Source organism: Schistocerca gregaria, chromosome 2 (assembly GCF_023897955.1).
Source record: "Schistocerca gregaria isolate iqSchGreg1 chromosome 2, iqSchGreg1.2, whole genome shotgun sequence".
Lineage (NCBI taxonomy): Eukaryota > Metazoa > Arthropoda > Insecta > Orthoptera > Acrididae > Schistocerca > Schistocerca gregaria.
In genome coordinates, this window is record NC_064921.1 from 772,985,096 (window position 1) to 773,002,912 (window position 17,817).

The 17,817-nt window shown below is 41.1% G+C and overlaps 1 protein-coding gene across 1 annotated transcript in view; it reads left to right on the top strand.

The window, feature by feature from the left end:
* LOC126335005 (uncharacterized) overlaps nucleotides 1-17,817 on the top strand; it is a 276,236-nt gene that overhangs the window by 224,835 nt on the left and 33,584 nt on the right. The window contains exons 3-5 of the mRNA XM_049997834.1: nucleotides 1,058-1,216; nucleotides 9,605-9,783; nucleotides 13,312-13,546. Coding sequence (XP_049853791.1) covers nucleotides 1,160-1,216; nucleotides 9,605-9,783; nucleotides 13,312-13,546 — 471 coding nt within the window. The 5' untranslated portion in view covers nucleotides 1,058-1,159. The remainder of the gene's footprint in view (nucleotides 1-1,057; nucleotides 1,217-9,604; nucleotides 9,784-13,311; nucleotides 13,547-17,817) is intronic.

Below are 17,817 nucleotides of genomic sequence, written 5' to 3' on the forward strand. Positions count from 1 at the left end.
TTTCTAACTCGCATATCTTGCGAAAATAGTTCCAAAGTAATTGTAATCAGCAGTAATTAGTGGACACATGATTTAAAATGATACTCTTTAAGCCTAAATCATTTCATTGAGGGATATAATTTGTTTTAGTGGTGACATGATTTATATTTGCAGTTTGTTGAGTTAAAATAATATGATCAATGAAGAGTATTCTACAAAATATTAAATTTGCCGGTACATTAGCTAAAGCAGCCCTCACATGCTCAATATTATTGACTCAATAATATTGTGTCACTATATTGCACAAAAGTGCAAGGCGAAGAAATGGCTCAATACTATAATGCAGTATACTTGTACAAGACACATCAGAACTGCACATTCATATCGAACATGGCATTCAACGATATGGTGTGTAGCAGCTCAGTTGCTTACCCTGCAAAATACTAGCTGAAGTTTAGACACAAAATTATCAAAACAAGCCAGAGAAGCTTTCACTAAAATTTTGATGGACAAGAGATTCTTCCATTGCTGCACCAGAACTACTAATTACAAGTTTTACAAGTGAACTGTATAATTAAAAATCCATATGTGGTATTTTCTACGTATTTTGCTACTGTAACAACTGTTGCAAATAAATACTTGTTGCTTGATGTATTTACTGAGGTCAGTGATGTCGTGTGGACATGGAATCGGTGTGTTGTGGGCAATATGAGGATCATGTTTTGTCATCCTTGACAAATTTGTAGGGGAGATGGGTAGCCATTGTTTTCATCTGACCTGTTTTACCTGTTTCTTGATGACTGAGGTGAGCACTTGTTCAGTGCACGGTGGTATTGTGCTATGTTTTGTTTGTATTATATATTAAGGGAAAGGGGAGTGTGAAACGTGGTGTAGGGACATATCCCACATGCATCTATCAAAATGATATATTTACACTGATCTCAACTTTAATAAGTTTTCTTCATGTGTCCTCTAGCTTTTCCTCAGCAGGTAGTTGTTTTAATACACATTGTCCTTGCTGAAAAATAAATTGCTGCAAGCTCCTGTAATACTGTTAGCATTTGTTTCTGTTTTTCAGATCCACCCTGGCAATGGATTGTCACAGCTTATTTGTGGAGAGTGCCTTTACAAAGTGGAACTGTTCAATGAATTCAGATCGTCAGCACTGAAATGTGATAAGATGCAGCAAGATTACAGACAGTTATGGGATACACATCTTTTGTCTGAAATAGATAGAGTAAGATCAAGTTATGTAGTTTGTTGTATAAAGCAATGTGAGGGTAAGGTGAAAAGTTCTCAAAATGGTATAGATGCCTTGTGTTTTGTTACATGGGTATTCTGAAATACTGTGTTGTTATAAAATTTATTGTTTTGGGTACTTGATTGCCGATGGAAATCTGTCTAAAATTGATAAAGGTTAAGAGCGAGTCTACTCCCACCTTCAAACGTTTAAGGAATGTGTGACTGAATAAAAATGTGGCTGTATTTCTCCTGAAGATGATCCACCTAAAGGACATACTAAATTAAAAACCACAAACGAAATTGTTGTGGAGAAAGTGTCAATATGGCGTCAGATTGTCTGTGTTAAAGGTGTATGAAATAGCAGATCTTATAGCCATGTCAGAAAAAAGTGTAAAATATATTTTACATGAAGCATCAACTGTGTAAAAGTTTTTTCAAGATGAGTGCCAGCTTCCAGAATGAGATTTTCACTCTGCAGAGGAGTGTGTGCTGATATGAAACTTCCTGGCAGATTAAAACTGTGTTCTGGACCTAGACTCGAACTCGGGACTTTATAGAAGCTCTCGTGGGAGAGCTTCTGTAAAGACTGGAAGGTAGGAGATGAGGTACCGGCAGAAGTAAAGCTGTGAGGACGAAGCATGAGTCATGCTTGGGTAGCTCAGTTGGTAGAGCACTTGCTCGCGAAAGGCAAAGGTCCCGAGTTCAAGTCTAGGTCCAGCACACAGTTTTAATCTGCCAGGAAGTTTCGAGTGCCAACTTGGTTGAATGGTGACCAAAAGCAAATGCGAAAATGAACTCTCAGCAAAGTTTCAATCGTCAAAGAGAATTAAACTGATTTTGTGCACAGTTTATTGATGTAGGTGCGACGTGTTCATTGTGCCGTGTTCGAAATGAAATAGGAATAAAAACAGTTGTTGGAAACATTGGTCCAGCAACAGAAAACGCGAACTTTATTTCATGTACTGAAAAGGTTATTGCCAGTATTTTCTTGACGGTGGTAGGGATTCGGGTAATTGGTACCATGTGATGACTAAGGCAAAAACTGACAAATGCTGCGCATGTCTTCTGGGCCAACTGAATGGTAAAGTTTTTGAAAAGAGGCCAGGATTGCAAAAGAAGGGTGAAAAGTAATTTTTTATGAGGACAGTGCACATTCCCACAAATGGTCTTTGGCAATGGGAAATAAGGATTTGAAATAAGAATTCTTGTAACAATCAATCTTAGCATATTTGACACTGTCTGGCTGCAATCAGTTTCAAGAGCTGCCGATAAAATTTCTTTGGTAAAGAACCAATTTCATTCCACAGATCATCATCAGATTCATAAAAGCTTTTATATCTTCATACTAGGCAATGAAATCAATGGCACCAGTTAATAAAATTCATGAATTTCTCACTGTTGTCAAATAGTAAAAAAATTATGTCGTCAGTCATAAAAATGTGTGAAACAGTGCACTCATTCATCTTATATTAATAGTCAGCCTTAACATTCCGAATGTTGGCTAGAAACTGAATCCAATGAAGTTCTGCGGGCCAAAGAGGATTGTTCATTACAGAACCTCTGTCAGTAGCTCTTGGCAGTAAATTGTGCCAATCTTCACTTATTGAAGAGCTGTGGAAGACCACCTTCTTAAATCTTTGGAAGTCCTGCTTAAGAGCTGACGATACAAGTTGTCTTTATTTAATGTGCCTGTCTGCCACTCAGTGTCTATCCTATGTTGTGGATAACAATATACCCTTTCCATATTGTTGTATTCCATCCCACATTTTGCATTGTGTGACTAAACTTTTTTAAATCACAGTATTTAATGGACTAAGATGCTCTTTTGTCTTCAAAAAAATCGCCTCCAAAATTCAGATACATCTTATACTTGAAAATAATATAAAAATGTCCAATGTTTGATTTAAAATTCCTGCCAGTCTTAAAAATGGCCATATATTTGATGCCACGGAGAACCTATCTCTACCTGGCAACATTGGATTCAACTGGCAGTAGCAGCATACCAATGTGACGAACAAGAGTTTTGGGAATTCACAAGCTTGCTAACACTGTCTCCCCCCCCCCCCCCCCCTCCCCCCTGCCAACACAAACCCAGAACACTGCCCAGCCTTTGATGCGTCATTGCAGTCTATGGTGCCAGTGAACTTCAGTTGAAAGTGATTTGTGTTAGCGTTAACAGTACCACATCTTTGTAGCAACTAGTTTCATAATGGCATAATGGGAAAAAATAAAAAGGTATTCATATGACGTGGGGTAAAATTTGAAAATAATACCATATGCAGAAGAATGTGGAAACAGAGCAGCTGAGTGGCATTTTGGCCCTCCATCAACAGATAAAAAAACCATATGTGATTTGCAGGATAGTGAAGAACTGAAAAAAATGAAGAAGACTAATTGTGCAAATAGAGGACTGAATGGAAAATGGCCAAAACTGAATACGTTGATTTAAAGGGATTTTAAAGGTCAGTTCGGTTTTATAAACTAAAAACTCTTTTTTAGTCTGGCTTTGCAATCTAATAATAAAAATGATAAAAATGTTATTGTTTAAAAAATTGCTTAAAAATTAAATGCATCATATAGTCCATAAAATACAGTAACATTTTGAGTTCAGTGAGAGAAGTTATGGCAGCCATAGACGGATATTTTACTTATCCTATAGATCTGCACTTCATGTATGGACTTCACTCTCTGCAAAAGGTGTAATAAAGTTGACCTAAAATGAGACTATATTGAAAAAACAAATTGTTTTGTGATGCATACATCTAGTCACTGCTAGTCCATGAACTTTTCGTTTTGCTGTCGGGCAAATTTGAAAATCGCATTGTCTGAAAGGAAATTTCTAATAATATCGAGTCATGCCCTGACTATAACAAAGTAAGTAAATATTGGGTTCAAATTAATGATAATGTAAATAAAATAGAAAGAAACTTCCACATGGGAAAAATATATTAAAAACGAAGATTCCAAGACTTACCAAGCGGGAAAGCGCCGGTAGATAGGCACAATGAATGAAACACACAAACACACACATAGAATTTCAAGCTTTCGCAACCGGCGGCTGCTTCGTCAGGGAAGAGGGAAGGAAAAGGAAAGATGAAAGGATGTGGGTTTTAAGGGAGAGGGTAAGGAGGGTAAGGGTAAGGGATTGGAATGACTCCTTACCCTCTCCCTTAAAACCCACATCTTTTCATCTTTCCTTTTCCTTCCCTCTTTCCTGACGAAGCAGCCGCCGGTTGCGAAAGCTCGAAATTCTGTGTGTGTGTTTGTGTGTTTTATTCATTGTGCCTATCTACCGGCGCTTTCCCGCTTGGTAAGTCTTGGAATCTTTGTTTTTAAAGTAAGTAAATATTTATAAATGATAGTCAGCAGTCAGTCATCCTTTTATTACGCAAATCCAGATTTCAACTAGTGCCTAGCCATTATCAATGCACTGTTTCCTAGTCCCAATGTGTGTTAGTTAGTTCCCTGTTGGGAACAGCGAGCTAACATGCATCGAGATAAAAAAATAGAGCATTGATAATGGCTAGGCTCCAGCCGAAATCCGGATTTGCATAATGAAACCTGCAAACAAAAAGAGGACGATGGATTGCTGCACTCTATCATTTATAAATACATAACAGTCGCTGAGTGCACCCACTTTCCTAATGGAAGGTAACTTGATGAGTAAGCATTGTCACTATGCTTCATTTTTGATGCCTGACACTTCAGTGTACCTCTACTTTGTTTCACTCTTAATAACACTTAAATTTAATTTCCTCATGTTATAGCGAAAACAAACAAAATTTATGAAACATAGTACTTCATAGAACAACACCTAAGATACAGGTTTTGCATAGCACTGAACACATTGACAAGAGCAATATAGCATAAGGAATAGACTGAACACTCATTTGTGAGCTCTTAAATAATGCTGTTTCTTTGGCGACTCACAAGAGCACCTTAGGGGGCTGACTCAGGTGGCCCCTATAAGTGAATCTGTGAACTGTACAGATGTGAGTGAAGATACATCACTACTCCTTTCTTAGGGGGTGTGAAAACTACAAATGTATGTAAAAACACTCTGAAAAAAAAAAAACCACTGATACCATGAAAAAAAAAGAAAACACTGATCTCGCACTGAGATTACGAGTCAGGGAAAACACCAATGATTGTGCTGACATCCATTTCATCACCCGACGACAGCGACTGCTGCATCATGTAGCAGGCACACACTGGCGAGTAGGGGCGGAAGTAATGAGGGGGCGGGTTGGCGTGCTATCCCACCCCCCTCCCCCCCACCCCACCCCTTGTGAGAGGCCTTAGGGTAGGACCAGGTTTGACAACTCCATAGTGACGTCCTTGTTGAGGTCAGCAGTCGGTGCTGGAGGCATCAGTGGAGGTGTCAGACGACGGCTGCACAGGATTCAGCAGTGGAGGTGGCTGTTGTGGCGACAGGTGCAGTAGGGGCTGCAACGATGACAGTAGTCAAGGAGAGGCGGCAGAGGCAGGAGCCCAAGACAACAACCTGCCAGGCAGCAACCCCTTCTGTGGTGTGAGCCAGACCATTTGTGACACAGGAACAGGCATTAGCAGCAGCGGGAGAGGCAATGTATCGTCCAGAACAGGGTCCACCATGCACAGATGCAGCTGGTCAAAGTGACAAGACGTCTGCCCATCAGGAGTGCGGGTGACGGTCGATGATGGCAGGGACCCAGTTTGCTTGACACCCAAAGCCATGAGCCCAGACAGGTGCACAGAGCTGAAACTGTCATGGAGCAGGTGACACTAGCTGACGCAGAGTCAGGTTCAGCTGGTGAAGGAGGGTCCATGGTTAGCATCCATTTAGCATCTCTTCCCCACTGCTCTTGTTTCCCACTGCACTGAAATGGCACAAACTCAAAAAATTGTCCAAAGCAGCTTCAGGGGACCTACCAGATACAAACTTCTGCCTCTGAGTTTTAGACGTCTGAACTGTGCATTTGGTCTTACCATGAGATTGAAGATGAAACGGGGGAGTTGTGAGATGGCAAAAAGCACTAATCTGACAAAAAGATGCAAATTCTTGAGAAACAGACTTGGAAGCCGTTTCAGTAACCATGTATACAGAAGTCCCTCAATTGCAAAAATCTTGGACAGGACCAAAAGTAGTGGCTGCTGCAGAAATGGATGGACAACACGTTATGTAGGGAACTGTGGAATAGGCATCCACTACAATGAGCCAATACTGATTTAGAAAGGGCCCAGCAAAATCAACATGGAGAAGCTCCCATGGTGCTGTGGTCTTGGCCAGGGGTAAAAGTTGCCCACATGGGCTTGTGTTGCTGAAGACAGTTAGTGCAAGTGGCGATAAGCTGCATAATGTCCCCAACTGTGCCCAGCCAACATACATGCTGGCGGGACAAATGTTTAGTGCTAGAGGTCCCCCAATGCCTGACGTGCAGAAGCCGCAGTACATTACGGCATAAGGAAGCAGGAATCGCAACTCGTGGAGCAGTGTCCTCCATAGCTAACAAAAGAACCCCATCAAACACTGAAGGAAGAAGTAATTATGAAAGGATCAGAGACATGGCTGGGGGTTTTCTCTGGCCAACCATGTTGCACAAATTAGAGGACTCAACCAAGTACAAAATCCATGATGATGGCTGACGCTATCATGGTATCAGTGATGGGGAAAACCATTGACCACATTCTGGTTCTCAGTATCTAAATAGAAACAAAGTAACTCATCCTGATTGAACCCCGGGTCCATCCTGATTGGAATGCGAGATAAGATAACAAATGGCTTGTGGTCCATGATTACATGGAACTTAGAATCACTTAAGAAGATGTGAAATTTCTTGAGGGCAAACACAATTGCTGAAGACTCCTTTTCAATCTGAGAATACCAGTGCTGAGTGGGAGTTTGTCTTAGAAGCATAAGTAATGGGTAGTTCAAACCCATACATGTATTTATGCGCCAACACTGTGTGAGAGGTATCTGTAGCCAACTCTAGATGCCAACCTGGCGGAAAAGTGGCCAGACACAATGCAGATTGAAGCTTAGTCTTAAGCAAAGCAAACACTTGGTCACAAGCTGGGGACCAGAAAAAAGGCACAGTTTTACACAAAAGCACGTGCAGAGGCTGAGCAACAGTGGATGCATCTTTACCTAGAAACGCCTACAGTTCCTTAATGGAGGTCAGCTGCGGTTGCATCAGTATGGCCATGAAACGGATTGACCCCTGTGTGAGAAACCTCAAAACGTAGGTACTCAATTGGTGGCTGCAGAAATTGAGATTTGGATAAACTGCACTTTAGACCCACAGACTGCAAAACAGAAAACAACGATCAGAGATTGTTAAGGTGGTCTTTGGTGGATATACCTGAAGTGACTATATCATTGAGGTAATTGATGCAGCTGGGTACGGAGCCTGTAAGCTATTCTAAAAAATGCTGAAAAATTGCTAGCACGTAGCGACGCTAAAAGGCAAGTGTTGATATTGGTACAGGTTGAAAGGTGTATTGACAATGAGAAGATGCTCAGTAGCCTTATCAGGGGGAAGTGCATGCTTCTGAGAAATCGGTCTTGGAAAAGTAGTGGCTGCCTGGCAATTTTGCGGGCAACTCAAAAGGGCAGGTCAAAGGGTATGTATCTGTCACGGACAGTGCATTAATTGTGCCACTGAAGTTGCTACGGAGGCGAAGCTTACCCATTATCTTCTTAACTATGACTAGTTGTGTAGCCCATTACCTGGAAGAAATAGGTTGAGTGACATTGAGTGATGTCCAAACAGTCTAATTTGGCGTTGACAGAGCGACACAACGTGACAGGCACCTGCCACAGCTGAAACAAATGAGGGCAGGAAGACTCTTTCATGGTAACGTGGGCCTGAAAACCAGTACCACAATTGAGCCCAGGGGAAAATGGAGACAAAGCTCAGAGCAGAGGGCCTCCAGCTACTGATATGGAACTTAATGTGACACTAAATTTACCTCATGACTATGGAGAAACTGAAAGGAAATGCTTCTAACCAGAACAGGTCTGCACTATGAGAATGAATCCTCAAGGCAGGTAAGAGAGCGAACAACAAATTTGTAAGAGACAGGAGTGGACAACTGACCTAGGACCAGATTCTGCTGTTAATTGGAGCAAACCGACATCCGTGAAACCTGTATGTTCCTGTATCCACTTGCATTTTTAGCTGTTTATTAAACACATGCAAGTCGATAAACAATGTGTTTAGGGAAACAGTCATTATAGAGATATAGTTTATGCACATCGACAGTGCGCACCACATTTGAAGACAAGTTTGCACACCGATGCAATGTGGCCTTTGTTTCAACATTTCTTGCAAATTACCCAACGCTTAGGGCACCCAGCACACTCATGTCAGACAAAGCAGTATGGGCAAGAGAGAAGGGGAACATGTGGCCGTTGTCGTGACGCGGCCTATTGCTGCTGTGGCCATGACCGACGCTGCTCCATGTAGTGCTGCGGTGAAGGTTGTAAGGTTGTATTGCTGCAGTGGCTTACCCGTCATCCTGAACAGTTGCAGCATGCCCAACATGAGTTGACTGAGCAACACTCCCCTCACACAGCAATCTGATACTTCCCTTCAAGCAATCTGGTCACCAGTGACCTATGGCATTTCAAAGGACTGATGGACTGTTCTTTATAGAGCATGGCTGTAAGCTTCAGATTCTCACTTTGAAGTGCTTTTTTGCCAACTTCCCTATCCGGAGCCAGACACATACTATCACCACACACTATATGGTCAGCATAAGATTTGTGAGTGGTACTTGTGGCAAATTTACAACAGGCTCAATTATGTAATTCTCAGCCCAGGCTTTGTAAGATTGTTTTGGACATTTCTGACGGCGGTAAAATTCAACATGTGTCACAGTGACACGTTTTCTGTCACAGTAATAAGTTGAGAGAAGCTTGCACATTTCGTCAAATAAGTGGTGGTTCTTGCCTGAAGTGCAAGTTGGCGCAACAACTGATACATGCATGGCAAAAGCAAGGAAAGAAAGATTTGCGTCTCCTACTTGGAAAACCTTGAAATGTCGGCATAACCGTGTGCCAGTATAAGCTGGTCTGGGAACTGTATGGACGCGCTCTCTCTGAAATTGCGCATGTCATGAGTGAAGGTACATCAGGTCATTTAGTTCATATTTTGTACAGCTTTGTATTATTTTACAGCAAACATGTATGCAAAATTTCATTCTAGTTTGAGATGGTTAAGTGGGAACATTTGGTCCACTTGGCGTGGGATGACCCCATTATATATTTTGTGGAACTAGGCTCAAATTTTAATGCACAAATATCTTATGATACCAGTATTTAAAGTAAAGCTTCACTTAATTGCTGAATATTGTCTCATCAACACTACTACTATTATTGTTGTTGTTGTTCACCTGCCAGGTGTCTTGGAGTTCATCACCAGATGGCAATGGCAGATTCCGACTACCATCACTGGCACTGGCACGTGTAAAGACAGAACCTGCCAGCTGTGATGCATCATCCCCAGCCACAAGACCATCAGAACAACCCAAGGATGTCGACAAGGAGGCATGCCCAACAGAGATTGACAACGAAGAAGTGTAATAAGTTTTTCCCTTTTTTATTGCAAGTACATTGTAGTGAATACCTTTCATGTAGTTTTCATCTGTACATTTTGTTTTAAAAAAAAGTGTTCAGCATGTAAGTATATTTACAGATAATTTGTGGTGTGAATGTAAAATGACTCCTTCCACATCATTACCATATGTCATGCACAGAGATCCATGGAACATGAAACAAACTACATCTACATCCACATCCACATCCACATCCATACTCCGCAAGCCACCTGACGGTGTATGGCAGAGGGAACCTTGAGTACCTTTATCGGTTCTCCCTTCTATTCCAGTCTCATATTGTTCATGGAAAGAAGGATTGTCAGTTTGCCTCTGTGTGGGCTCTAATCTCTCTGATTTTATCATCATGGTCTCTTCGCTAGATATATGTAGGAGGGAGCAATATACTGCTTGACGCCTCGGTGAAGGTATGTTCTCAGAACTTCAACAAAAGCCTGTACCGAGCTACTGAGTGTCTCTCTTGCAGAGTCTTCCACTGGAGTTTATCTATCATCTCTGTAATGCTTTTGCGATTACTAAATGATCCTGTAATGAAGCGCACTCCATTGGATCTTCTCTCTTCTATCAACTCTATCTGGTATGGGTCCCACACCAGTGAGCAGTATTCAAGGGGTGGGCAAACAAGTGTACTGTACCCTACTTCTGTTGTTTTCGGACTGCATTTCCTTAGGATTATTCTAATAAATCTCTGTCTGGCATCTGCTTTACCGACTATTAATGTTATATGGTCATTCCATTTTAAATCACTCCTAATGCCTACTCCCAAATAATTTATGGAATTAACTGCTTCCTGTTGCTGACCTGCTATATTGTAGCTAAATGATAAAGGATCTTTCTTTTTATGTTTCACAGCACATTACACTTGCCTACATTGAGATTCAATTGCCATTCCCTGCTCATGAGTCAATTCGTTGCAGATCCTCCTGCATTTCAGTACAATTCTCCATTGTTACAACCTTTTGATATACTACAGCATCATCCACAAAAAGCCTCAGTGAACTTCTGATGTTATCCACTAGGTCATTTATGTATATTGTGAAGAGCAACGGTCCTACGACACTCCCCAGCAGCACATCTGAAATCACTCTTACTTCAGAAGACTTCTCTCCATTGAGAGTGACATGCTGCATTTTGTTATCTAGGAACGCTTCAATGGAATCACACAATTGGTCTCGTAGTCCATATGCTCTTATTTTGTTCATTAAACGACTGTGGGGAACTGTATCAAGTGCCTTGCGGAAGTCAAGAAACCCGGCATCTACCTTGGAACCTGTGTCTACTATGGCCCTCTGCGTCTCATGGATGCATAGTGTGCGCTGGGTTTCACACAATTGTCTTTTTCAAAGCCCATGCTGATTCCTACAAAGTAGATTTCTAGTCTCCAGAAAAGACAATATACTAAAACATAATACTTGTTCCAAAATTCTACAACTGATCGACTTTAGAGATATATGTCTATAATTCTGCACATCTGTTTGACGTCCCTTCTTGAAAACGGGGATGACCTGTGCTCTTTTTAAATCTTTTGGAACGCTACGCTCTTCTAGAGACCTACGGTACAGCGCTGCAAGAATGGAGGTAAGTTCCTTCACGTACTCTGTGTAATATCGAACTGGTATCCCATCAGGTCCGGCGGCCTTTCCTCTTTTGAGCGATTTTATTTGTTTTTCTATCCCTCTGCCATCTATTTCGATATCTACCGTTTTGTCACCTGTGCGGCGATCTAGAGAAGGTCCTCCTCTGTGAAACAGCTTTGGAAAAAGACATTTAGTATTTCGGCCTTCAGTCTGTCATCCTCTGTTTCAGTACCAAAAATTTTGGTCACAGAGTGTCTGGACATTTTGTTTTGATCCACCTACCGCTTTGACATAGGACTAAAATTCCTTAGGATTGTCTGCCAAGCCAGTACATAGAACTTTACTTTCGAATTCATTGAACGCCTCTCGCATAGCCCTCCTCACACTACATTTTGCTTCGTGTAATGTTTGTTTGTCTGCAAGGCTTTGACTATGTTTATGTTTGCTGTGAAGTTCCCTTTGCTTCCGTAGCAGTTTTCTGACTTGGTTGTTGTACCGCGGTGGCTCTTCCATCTCTTACGATCTTGCTTGGCACATACTCATCTAATGCATATTGTACGATGGTTTGGAATTTTGTCTACTGATCCTCAACACTACCTGTACTTCAGGCAAAATTTTTGTGTTGAGCTGTCAGGTACCCTCTAATCCGCTTTTTGTCCTTTTTGCTAAACAGAAAAATCTTCCTACCTTTTCTAATATTTTTATTTACGGCTGAAATCGTCAATGCAGTAACTGCTTTATGATCGCTAATTCCCTGTTCTGTGTTAACTGTTTCAAATAGCTCGGGTTTGTTTGTCACCAGAAGGTGTAATATGTTATCACCATGAGTTGGTTCTCTGTTTAACTGCTCAAGGTAGTTTTCAGATAAAGAACTTAAAAAATTTCACTGGATTCTTTGTCCCTGCCACCCGTTATAAATGTTTGAATCTCCCAGTATATATCTGGCAAATTAAAGTCTCCACCCAGAACTATAACATGGTAGGGAAATCTACTAAAAATATTTTCCAAATTTTCCTTTAGGTGCTCTGCCACAACAGCTGCTGAGCCAGGGGGCCTATAGAGACATCCAATTACTATGTTTGAGCCTACTTTAACCGTGACCTTCACCCAAATTATTTCACATTTTGGATCTCCGTCAATTTCCTTAGATACTATTTCACTTTTTATTGCTATAAACACGCTTCCCCCTTCTCTGTCCAGTCTCTGTCTGTGGTATACATTCCGATCTGAGTTTAGAATTTCATTATTGTCTACATCTGGTTTCAGCCAACTTTCCTTCCCTAGTACTATGTGGGCATTGTGGCTGTTTATTAGTGAGAGCTATTTACTATTACCACATTAATATTGTTATTCCCTGTTGCGTTTTGCCTACTGCTACCTTGTCGCCTCTCAGGAGGCATGTTGTCAGGCCTAAGGAGGAAATTCTCTAACCTAAAAAACCACATCTGCACTCCACACGTACTCCGCTACCCTTGTAGCTACTTCCTGCGTGTAGTGCACGCTTGACCTTTTCAGGGGGACCCTACATTTCTTCACCCGATAGCAGAGGTCGAACCAGGAACATGAAACTAAGAAACCAGCCAACCAATATGATGAAATATGATGCACTTCTGCATTCTAGTCAGGACCAACTTGAAATTGTTTCATGACTTTTGACCTCAGTTTTTTTTTCAAAAGCAGTGGCACAGTGAATGCTCATTATGATCAGTTGAGCACAGGGTTTAGCAGTCCTTGTCAGTAACCTGCAATTCAAGTTGTGGTTAGTAAGGTCCTAGTATCAAGATTAAGTTAACATGCAAACTTTCAAAAACATATTATGCAAATCATCTTGAACAATCTTTCAATTACAGTAATTTGTATGACTATTGTTCTATGAATATTAAACTATGTCTTGCATTAAAAATTTTGTTTGCAGGATGTGCTTGACAGAGGAGCGGCGAAAGAGACGTTCTACTTCTCTTTATTCGCGCGCGCCCTGTCCTGAATCTCCGGGATGCCCATACATATGCCGATACTGCAAAAAGGAGCTACCAACGTCAATGTCCTTAGCTAACCATGAGCGTAAACACATTGATAATGTGTGCCTAATTTGTGATGAGAAGCTGCCCAGTGAGAAAGCCTTGCGCTTGCATGTGCGGACTGTCTGTAATGTAGGTAGCTTTACTGTTTATGTAGTTATTTTAATAACATTTATTGATCAGAATATCACTGGGGAATTCACACAGTTAATGGAGAGACAGAGAGAGGAGGTAGACAATGTGTCACTAAGTAACCACAGTATCAGCAAACTAGTTCCTTCCTCAGTAGGTTTGAACAGATACAGATAACTGTATAGAACAGTCTGGAATGAATTAGTGGAAAAATATTGTCTTACCAGAATGATATTTTTCACTCTGCAATGGAGTGTGCACTGATATGAAACTTCCTGGCAGATTAAAACTGTATGCTGGACCGAGACTCGACCTCAGGACCTTTGCCTTTTGAGGGCAAGTGCTCTACCACCTGAGCTACCGAAGCATGACTCACGACCCATCCTCACAGCTTAAATTCTGCCAGTACCTCGTCTCCTACCTTCCAAACTTCACAGAAGCTCTTCTGCGAACCTTGCAGAACTAGCACTCCTGGAAGAAAGGATATTGCGGAGACATGGCTTAGCCACAGCCTGGGCGATGTTTCCAGAATGAGATTTACACTCTGCAGCAGTGTGTGCACTGATATGAAACTTGCTGTGAGGATGGGTCGTAAGTCATGCTTGGGTAGCTCAGGTGGTAGAGCATTTGCCCGCGAAAGGCAAAGGTCTCAAGTTCGAGTCTCAGTCCGGCACACAGTTTTAATCAGCCAGGAAATTTCAACATTGCCTTAGTTACTTGACAGGCATTTAAGTTTTACAAGGAAGCAGAGTGGCTTGTGAGTCTTCACCTTTAGCAGGAAAAATTTTAAAAAAATAATTATGTAGCTTTCAGAACCATTAGTTCTTTTCTCAAGGGGAGGGGGGGCCCACTTCCCACCAGTTCCTCTCAACCTTCAATATGAGTGACCTACTACTCCTTCCTATAAAATTCTGTTTTCATAAGTGAATTCGTTTTTCATACTCATATTTAGTTCTCTTTTTTTTCAGTATTAACATGGAAGGTTCTTTTCCCCATATAGGCTGAGCAAGCATTTGTCCAATAAAACCTTGATATGTCAGTCAGTGTTGCTAGAAAGTGTTTTGGAGGTGATCTGATTCAGAAGGTAAAACTCATGTAGGCAGCAAGTGCTAGATATACAATAACATAAAAAAATTGCAACACTAAAATATAATTAATGTAAAGTAATGAAATTTCTGGAGTAGGTTTGTCTAAGTTAACATATTTGAGTTATTAACATTGCAAGTCACATGTTAATGTGAGTGTGAGGTAAGCCATTGCAATTGTGGAATGCTATCGCATTAATAACAAATGTAACTCCCAGAATGTTGAATGCAAGCGTGGTAACGTCATGCATTGTGTTGTACAGGTGCCAGATGTCAGTGTGAGATTGAGTTACAGGCCTGTTGCACTCGGTTTGCCAATTCGGGGACAGTTAACGCTGGTTGTGGATAATGCTGGAGTTGCTGTTCAATGGTGTCCTGTATGTGCTCGATCAGAGATAAATATGGTGCTCAAGCTGGCCCAGACAACACATTGACACTATGTAGAGCATGTCATGTTATAATAGAGATACGTTGGCGAGCATGAAAAAAATGTTGAAAACTACACCCCTGAAATGCTACTCATGCATGACAGCACAACAGATTAGCTTACATATTTGCAGTCAGAGTGTGTGGAATAACTATGAGTCTGCTCCTGCTGTCATACAAAATCACACCCCAGACCATGATTCCAAGTGTAGGTGTGTGTAGTGTGTATATTGGCTGCAGGCCTTCAATTGGCCTCCTCCTCCTAACCAACACACGGCCACATCTGGCAGATGCAGTAAACGTGCCGGAGCCGTACGCCGAACACCGAGAGCTTCCCTCTCGGTAGTGCCATCTGGCCATCTGGAGCCCAGGCTTCTTGGACTGTACATTCTTGTGACCACTGCTGCCAGCAGCCTCCTGTAGCCCTATTACTCGACCTTGTTCAAACTCAGTGAGGTGTTGATAATGGCGTCTTAGTCTCTTTAAAGGTATTCTTGACTGAACATCAGCTCGCCGTGTTCAGTCCCATAGGTATCAATTATTCACAGCTGTTACAGCACGTATTTAAAGCTATAACATTACCTGTGTCCTTGTGGTGGTGCTACTAGTGCCACTCTTATGCAACTGATGTGCAATTTGAATAGACATCATCTTTCGGATGTAGAAATATGCCTACCGACTTTTGTTTATGTTGCATATCTCCTTCTTGTTGTGAAGAATCTTTTCCCACCAGTGTACGTTTGATTTCTGTGGCCGTGGCAGTGCTTGACAGTTTTACTGATCTGTTTGCTGTCAGTGACAAAATGTGTATGAAAATGCTTTACATTTTAAATATTATGCTTTTATGTTAAACATCTGCTTCTTTCATTGATAAATGGAACATTCTTAGATGTGTAAAAGGTATAAATTATCTTCCAGTGTAATATCCAAGTTTTTGACATCAGGAGCAAAGTTGTGAACTCTAAACACAGAAATATTTTTGTGTTCATCCAAGACCACAGCTATGTTAAGCACTGTGTGTGGTTCAAAATCCCCCAAAATATCAAAAGAATGGATAAGGTACCTAACCTATCTGTTTAGGTTGTCTAATACCATAGTACTGTAGTGGGCAGTTCTTTCAACTTTGGAGCAATGCTGATATTTGTGAAACTGAACTAAGGATGTGTAATTGAACTTCATACATTAAGGAGAAGAATGGTGTTGTAATTCTGACAACCCAGATTTCAAAGTTAGTTAATCTGCTACGAGCTGTGTAATGAATGTGGTTGAGTCTCATCGTCCCCTGCATTGCACTATCCAGATTTGTGCCCCATCTGTAATGACCTTGTTAGAAAGGCACCAACGGCACTTACCACTACACTTACACCACTTACACTTAGCATATAGAACTCATAATAGATGACAATTTTCCGAGGTGTGGAATTACTCAAATGTTTGAACAGTAGTATGAGGTAGCTACTATAATCAGCAAAATTAATTAATTTTACACAGCTCTTTCATTGATAAAGAGCATTGTGACCATGATCTTTTTTTTTAAAAAACAGCTCACACAACACAACAGAAATGTGCACGCACCTGTATGTTTAAACTTCCTGTCTGGTAAAACAACATAGATTTGACAGTCCGTGCAAGCAGTCATATATCCCTTTTTATTTATGTATTTGCTCATTCAAATCTTTACCTTAAAAGTGAATGATGGTTAGTCATCTACCATTCCTTATACTTCATGAATTTTAATAAATATATACATTTATACAAAAACTTCCAACTTGAAAGACTTGTTAAATTTCAATTCTTATCACTAATCAGCTTCTGGAATGAATGTCACTTCACCATAGAGTGCAGGGGATGGACGAAAATACAGAAACACAAAAACACACCTCACTGTGCCTAATATGCTGTAGGATGCCTGATACAGTATAGGAAACATGTTCACATTCAAAACAGCTTCCAGTTGCCGTGGATTGGTTTAAATACAGATTATGTTTGGTTTTCAAGGAATTGTATACCATTCTTCCTGCAAAATAGTGGAAAAGTCAGGTAATGTTGCTGGAGGTGGATAGTGATTATGCATTATCCTTTCCAAAGTAGACCACAAATGTTCAATAATATTGAAATTTGATGACTGTAGTGGTGAGAGGGGAAGTGGTGGCGAGGGGGAGGTGATAATTCAGCTTCACACCAACGAAACCAGTCAAAGACAAAGCGAGCTCTGTGACGGGCCCTGACGTCGTGGATAATGTCTTATCGTGGTATGGACCTGCTCAGCCAAAATGGTTTACATAGTCCATGGTGGTAATGCGATGTTGCAGAGTAACAGCGGGGTTCGTGTTTCACTCGTGGGATATAAATTCAGCCAGAAGTTGGAAACTGTGTAAAACAAGATTCATCTGACCTAATGACTTTTTTCCATTGCACCATAGCCCAGGTGTTATGGCTTTGATGTCACATTTTCCTTTTTATGAGCATTTGCATCTCTGATGAGCAGTTTTGGAATTCCAGTTTGCCCAGCAATTCCTTGCTTATGGAGCTCACTTTGTGATGCTTTTGGTGCTGACAGGGTTCGTAATGACAGTCTGCCACCAAATCTCAATATTATTGAGCATTTGTGGGGTAATTTTGCAAAACTGTCAGGATCACTCTGTACACATTTTCACCTGCATTGTGACTTAGATGGTGACGTTTCCTGCTTGTCATGTATGTGGTATAAATCTTTGATATAGTGCCTCTTGAAACACCAAACACTTGGCTACCTTGGTT